Here is a 7,316-nt window from a genome sequence, read left to right on the forward strand (position 1 = left end):
GGGTGCTGGGCGACGGGAGCCAATGGGCCATGATCAGATGGAGATTTGTGATCCTGAGGTGGCTGATGGGTAATTTCACACGATCACACCACACATGCTGCCGTCGCAAGACATGGCTCTCTGATGGGTCATTAGCATATTTTAACTTATTCATGATGGGTTTCTCTCTCTCTCTCTCTCTCTCTCTCTCTCAAGCTTGTTTTGAAAGTTGATGAAATTTGTCTTTGGTCGTCATTAGGCCTGCCTGTCTGTTAGCTGACACGCTTCTTTGGCAACATATGGCACTTTCTGTAAGATGTGATAAGATGCAAATTGCCAGAGCTTGAGCGCACATTTATGGCAGAGTAGGGGCGCGCACTCATAAAGACACACGCACGCACGCATGCATCACCCTCTCTCCACACACACACACACACACACACACACACACACACACACACACACACACACACACACACACACACACACACACACACTCTCAGCCACTCCTGTCTCTCCTCACACCCCCTCTCTATCTCTCTTTCTTCTGTCTTCCTGCCATCTCCCATCTCCCACTTCTCTCTATTTAGAATAATCCCGTTCGGCTCTGAGCAGCCACTGGAGGAATGTGTGATCTTGACGAGGTGTCACTGGCGCTCACAGGGGACATGGATTACGTCCACTCCTGATTTAACACAGACTCTGGTACTGGGCTACGTTCCATGCACACTGACTAGGGAAAAGAGCAAGACGTTAGCATTTCAGAATTCAGCACCCGCCTCCCACTTAACCCTACCGTAAGCCCCCTCCACCCCCCAAACCCCATCTCGCCCCCGAGCTCCATCTCCTCCGGTGAACTTGCCAGTCCCCATGCCCCCCCCCCCCACCCGTCGGGCCGGCCAAACCAAACAAGGGCAGCGGGCCCACTCGCTTCTCTCCGGCTCCCCAGCGGGACGGCACCGGCTGGAAGTTGCTGCTCCGCACGAACCCCTCCAACCTCCGTCACGCAGGGGGGAGTTGACACCACACATCCATTAGCAGCACCTCCACGTGCCCCACATCCAGTCAAAGCCTACCAGGAGCTTTCCGTGTGCACTAATGAAGTCTTCGGTTTCTGAACAGTAGCTGCAATCCTGAACCACATTCTGATGATCTTGGAAAGCCAGAGTTCTCCACCATAGCGTGATGTTAACCGCCGCAGTCGTGACTGTATGGGCGCGTTTCATCTAGATGTATTCTGTGCAGACGAGCGCATTGCACTCACCGACAAATCTATTGAAATTTCATTCCGGCTGACAGACAGTGGGCTACATTTGTAACACGGCAAAGGGTTTTTGCAGTGTGTCTTTAATTTGAAATCTTAAATAATCTTTTCAAATAATGTTTTCCTGCCATGAATATCCCTGGAGTGGCAGGCCTTTAGATCTTGAGATGTGCAAACTGTACGATGCTGTGTGTATTATTCCACACAAGTGTATGTGCCTGTATATTGCGGTAGATCACGTTAGTGCTTGTAATGAGTTCGGGCTGAAATGAATCTATCACTACCACACTCGTTCTTTTCCTCCATCTCTCCATCTTCTCCCTCTCCTGCCTTTGCCATGTACTTATCTCCATATGGAAATAGCAGTGTGTGCTGGTGCAAATGTGTGCGCGGGTGCGTGGGCGCATGTATGTGTGTGTGTGTGTGTGTGTGTGTGTGTGTGTGTGTGTGTGCATGTGTGTGTGTGTGCGTGAATGGAGCTGTATATTAAAGCCTGCCTGACGTTAACATTAGCATAATGCGTTGTGGCCCTGGGGCTGTACCTGCCATCTGCATAAGGCCCCAGCCGGCTCAGGGGCTCTTCAGGAGGCCATCCACCCTCCGGTTCCCTGATCTCCACTACCAGGGGCAGATAGTCTCTCTGCTGGGGCTGCAGTGAACAGCAGGCACTGCCTGGCCTTTGATAACCTGGCAGAGGATCAGGGTGTCACCTCCTCCTTACAGTACTGTAATTTTCGTTTTGTCTCATGAAATGGCTGTCAGCGGCGCGCGGCGAGACGCCTCTCACATGTTGCCCGTTTAATTTTTAAAGGGAAATGATGCATGAACCTCATCACAGAGGACTCTTCCCTTTGATTACATCCAAAGCCATCACCACGAACAAACAGATGCAGCAATGACATGAAAATCCATTAAAGCGTGCTATCTGAGCTGGCCCGCCGGAGCTAAGCGCTAATGTGGATGTGTTCATTCATCCCACGTTCCTTTGTGTCCTCCAGGGAAAGACGAGCCGTCCAGCTACATCTGCACCACGTGCAAGCAGACGTTCACCAGCGCCTGGTTCCTGCTGCAGCATGCGCAGAACACCCACGGCATCCGCATCTACTTGGACAACCACCCGTCCAGCTGCTCGCTCACGCCCCGCATGGCCCTGCCTCCGCCGCTGGGGGCGGACACCCTGCCCCGCTCGCCTCTGGCCAGTTTCCTGGGGGACGGTGCCAACCCCTTCCACCTGCTACGCATGGCCGCCCCACTGCTGCGCGAGCCCCCGCCTGCTGGTTACATGGAGACCCGCCTGCCCACCACGCCGCCGTTCGTGAGCCCGCCGCCGCCGCCCCGCCACCCCCTGGACCGCCTGGGCCCGGAGGAGATGGGCCTCCTGTCCCAGCACCCCAGCGCATTCGAGCGGGTGATGCGGCTGGCGCCCATGCCCATCGAACCTCCGTCCATGGATTTTTCCCGACGCCTCCGCGAGCTGGCAGGCAACAACAACAACGGCGGGCCCACGCCTCCCCTCTCGCCCAATCGCGTGCCGCCCATGCACAGGCTCCTTAGCCCCACCCTCTTCCAGCCCGGGTCCAAGCCTGCGGCGTTCCTGACTGCACCCCAACAGGTGCCGCCGGCCCCGCCCAGGGGCGGTCCCTCACCGCCCTCCGGCCAAGCGGGCAAGGTCAAGGCCTGCGAGTTCTGCGGCAAGACCTTCAAGTTCCAGAGCAACCTGATTGTGCACCGGCGCAGCCACACCGGCGAGAGGCCATACAAGTGCCACCTGTGTGAGCATGCTTGCTCCCAGGCCAGCAAGCTGAAACGGCACATGAAGACGCACAGGCACAAGCCCGGCTCCATGGGCAGCTCCCCGGAGCGGGGCGGCCGGGACTCGACGGGCGAGGAGGCGAAGGGTGGGGAGGGCAACGGTGCGGGTGGTGGGCCGGACAACGACGAGGACGATGACGAAGAGGAAGAGGAGGAAGAGGAAGAAGAGGAGGAAGAGGAGGAGGAGGAAGAGCAGCAGAATGGCGGCAGCAGCAGGCCTGAGTCTAACCTCAGCATGGACTCCGAGCTGAGTAGGAACAGGGAGGGCGACCCGCGGGCCTCGCTGAGCGAGAAGGCCTACGCTCCCGACAGAGTGGCAGGGAGACAATACAACAGCCTTGACAATCACCTGAGAGTGCCTCTGGGCACCAGAGCGCAGGGGGAGCCGGGCACTGATGCAATAGGCAGGGAGGTAGGGGCAGAGGGCCGGCCCATGGTGAACGGCAGGGGCTGTGGCCCTGAAGACCCCGTCGGCGGCCTGTTCCAGCAGAAGCCCATGCCCATCTCTAGCCCGAGCCTCTCCGGCTCCTCAGCCAAGAGGATCAAGGTGGAGAAAGACCTGGAGCTGCCGCCCATGCCTCTCATCTCCTCGGAAAACGTGTACTCCCAGCTGCTGGCCGGCTATGCCGCCACCCGACACTTCATCCGAGAGCCCTTCCTGAGCTTCAGCGACTCCCGCCAGTCGCCCTTCGGCACCTCCTCTGAGCACTCCTCCTCCGAGACGGGCAGCCTGCGCTTCTCTACGCCACCCGGCGAGCTGCCCGAGGGCCGGAGCGGCGGCAGCACGCCGCACCTCCAGCTGCGGGGCCCGGGCCCCGGGAGGCCGCCCGGCTCCAAGGAGGGCCGGCGGAGCGACACGTGCGAGTTCTGCGGCAAGGTGTTCAAGAACTGCAGCAACCTGACGGTGCACCGGCGCAGCCACACGGGCGAGCGGCCCTACAAGTGCGACCTGTGCAGTTACGCGTGCGCGCAGAGCAGCAAGCTCACCCGCCACATGAAGACGCACGGGCAGTTCGGCAAGGAGGTGTACCGTTGCGACATCTGCCACATGCCCTTCAGTGTATACAGTACCCTGGAAAAACACATGAAGAAGTGGCATGGGGAACATTTGATGAGCAACGAAGTCAAACTGGAGCAGGCTGACCGGGGCTGAACCCTCGCCTTCTGACTGTACGATGGGTTTGGCTGGATAGACTTTTGGAAAATTCTGACTATCTGAGTTATTTTTTTCTCTTTTAAACTTTTTTTTTTTTCATTTTTGTTTTTTTGTTTGTTTGTTTTTTTTCTAGTAAAAACAAACTGCCACCTGAGAAATAAGGACATTAGTAAATGTTTGTGAACAGGTTGAAAAGTCCTGTAGCCATTCCCAGTGACCAGCAGAGGAGCTGTCCATTAGAAACCCATGGAGCCTTTCTACTGTGCAATAATTTCTGTATTTATTGGATTTCGTAATGATACATGGCATGTGCAGGTATGTTATCAAAGGGGTTTTTCAATGCATTTCTTTGTGAGAATTTTTATTTTCAGGCACCATTCTAAGATATGACAGATACTGAGATTTTGGCGCTTCGCCACGTTTATGTTTGACCAATTTCCTAAAAGGAAAAAAATAAACTGTTACCCTAACCCTGATCAATTCTCAAGAAGGGGCCAACTTCTAAAATCAGAGGAAGTGTACTACTGCGGTTTGCAGTCCCACCTGACTTGGGTCATATTTTTAAAGAGTGAAGCACTGAATGTCAACTTGACAATAAATATTAAACATATTTGAGGGGTTTGGATGATCAGGGATGACTCAGACAGCTGGTCACTGACCATGGTCAAATCATCAGTATGTTCTATTTTTCTTTAAGACATGTATGATTTCAGCTGTTAACAAATGACAAAAGTACTTCTTTCTGACCTTAATATACTCATTCAGCCAGTGTTGATTTTTCTATATTCCTCAAAATGCTGATAAGGTGATATAGCCTATATTTTACTTTAAAAGATCCAAATGTTTACATTACCACAGTCTAACCTCCATATATAGCTTGAAAAGCTACCATCCAGTGTATATTTTGTTAACACACAAAAGTAAAGGGTTTGGCTTTATGATGCAGCAAAATGTCCATGAACTTATATTTTCGTCTGATTGAACACTTCTGGCCAATTCGATATTGTTTGCAAATCTATAAACATACTAGGACCAGTAGTGTTCACCTGTATTAAATCCAACCCATGGCTCATACCACAACACCAGCCAGGACCGTTCAGTTCTTTGGTCTCACAGTATTATGAACTTACTATAGTGGACATTGTGTGTGGTTAGTTGTGCAGGGCGTGTGGTCGCACTAGAGGGAGATCCCTGAAAGGGTCACTCTGTTTCATGGTGACATGGAGTCCAGGGACGTTCTCTTGTTTCTCTGCTGTTCTGCTCGGAGAGGCCACCCTGCCTGGCTCCTCGTAACACGCGGATCTCATCTATGTCCTGAATACACTGCCAGTCTCTCCTCAGAACGCATGTCGTCCTGCTGCTCAGTTTTAGCACTGTCCTAAACCCAAGGTAATCTAACAGTTAGCACTTAGAAAAATAGTCAAATGTTGGCTTTCGTTTTTTGTGGATTTTTGAAAAAAAACAAACAACAACAACATTTTTTTCGAACTAATTTGACGTCATTTAAGTTGGAGTCATGTGAAAACATGAAAACATACCTTATGACTAATTTGTAAATTCACGACCTGCAAGTGTAGCCTGCCACGTTCCATTTATCCCCATCATCCTCCAGATACGACTTTGTGTACATCTTGAGTAGCGCAGACGGAAAGAAGTGGCCGCAACGTGAATGAAAGTTGTGGATTTAAGCAAAACAAAAGGGTGAATGGTATAAAAGGGTTTTAGTGAAGAAGGCATGCCAAATTAAAGTGCCAGTCCTGATACCCTGAGGCAACCTGGCCTCTAGTGTTTACCACCATTCGATTTGACATGCACATGAATTATTATGCAGTGAGGATTCTCCGATGCAATTAAGACCCCAGCTACACCATAAAACTCACACTTCTAACAAACGCAGCCAACTGAACCCAAGGTATCAGTTTGCATTTGTAAAATGAAATCCATTAAAATGACAAAAAGATCACTTTAGCGGTAAAAAAAAAAAGAGGTTAATATTTATACATTTAATGTGTGTAATATGTGTGATACCTTTCAAAGTAAGACTTAACTCACAGGTTTGGGTCCCACATGTGAGATGACCGAGCCATCTCTGCCTTGATACCCGCAGCTGGTTCCTTACCAGCAGTGACAGAAGAAAATCCACAGTAGGAAAAGAGGAAAAAATGACACTCTGTCTTTAAATAATGTTTACAGTGTTGAAGTACAAGGACAATGAATTCCTGTGTAAATGTGTTTTAAAAGAGAAAGAAATATTCTTTCATTTTCCTACCATTTTTGAATGCCATAGCAGGGGTTTTTTTTGTTTATTTTTGTTTTGTTTTTTGGTGCAGGGTTTATTTTCCATAAATTTCAGTGGATATACACGTATATGTTTTGTTCACTGTTAAATACACAGTGTATTTGTATACCAGTGGCATTTTATGAAATGATGCAAAAAAAATCTTTATATTTTGCAGTCCATTATAAAATTGTGAGTCTATCCAAATGTTTTTGTCTCTATATCTGTTGATAATTTTGGTAAATCCATCCTTTCAAGGATGTAAAAAAAGGAAATAAAAATGAATGAAAATTCATCAGTTTTGGTGAATTGATGTGCTATATAGAACTTTTCACAAACATTTATCTGCAGTATTAGTGCAGTAAAATAACTTTTTAACACTGGACAAGTTTACGAGGGGAGAAGAATAAAACAAACAGATCTATTAACATAAAATAGCATGTTTTAAATCATTTGCTGAAGGCAAATTTAATTTGCACCAAATATTATGTGTTGCTCAAAATCAGGTTTAGATAATAAGTAAATTCAATCCCTTAAAATCTCAAAGCTTGTTCTTTATTTCTTTATTTTTTAATCGACACAGGAGTGTATGGAACCTCCAGACACGGCTGCTTAATGCACGACCTCTGACCTTAAGAGTTCACTAATTTGGGAAACCTTCCTTCACATTGCACCTGCCAGTCCCCTTTCCCAGTGAGAGATGCTCCATGTACAATGACTTGTCTGACCCATCTTGACCCCCTTAGTGTTGCCTTGTCCCTCCTTCTCTTCTCCTTTGTGAGGCAGGTGGGCCTTTGTAGCCCCAACAATGTGGCTTGTAAGGGAGG

General features: G+C 49.5%; 1 protein-coding gene across 1 annotated transcript in view; it reads left to right on the top strand.

Moving 5' to 3' along the window:
• Positions 1-6,749, top strand: part of bcl11bb (BAF chromatin remodeling complex subunit BCL11B b) — a 25,755-nt gene extending 19,006 nt beyond the window's left edge. Inside the window, exon 3 of the mRNA XM_026998082.2 lies at positions 2,242-6,749. Within this exon, the coding sequence (XP_026853883.2) occupies positions 2,242-4,208 (1,967 nt within the window). The 3' untranslated portion in view covers positions 4,209-6,749. The remainder of the gene's footprint in view (positions 1-2,241) is intronic.
• Positions 6,750-7,316: the final 567 nt, after the last annotated feature.

This window comes from Electrophorus electricus, chromosome 3 (assembly GCF_013358815.1).
Source record: "Electrophorus electricus isolate fEleEle1 chromosome 3, fEleEle1.pri, whole genome shotgun sequence".
Lineage (NCBI taxonomy): Eukaryota > Metazoa > Chordata > Actinopteri > Gymnotiformes > Gymnotidae > Electrophorus > Electrophorus electricus.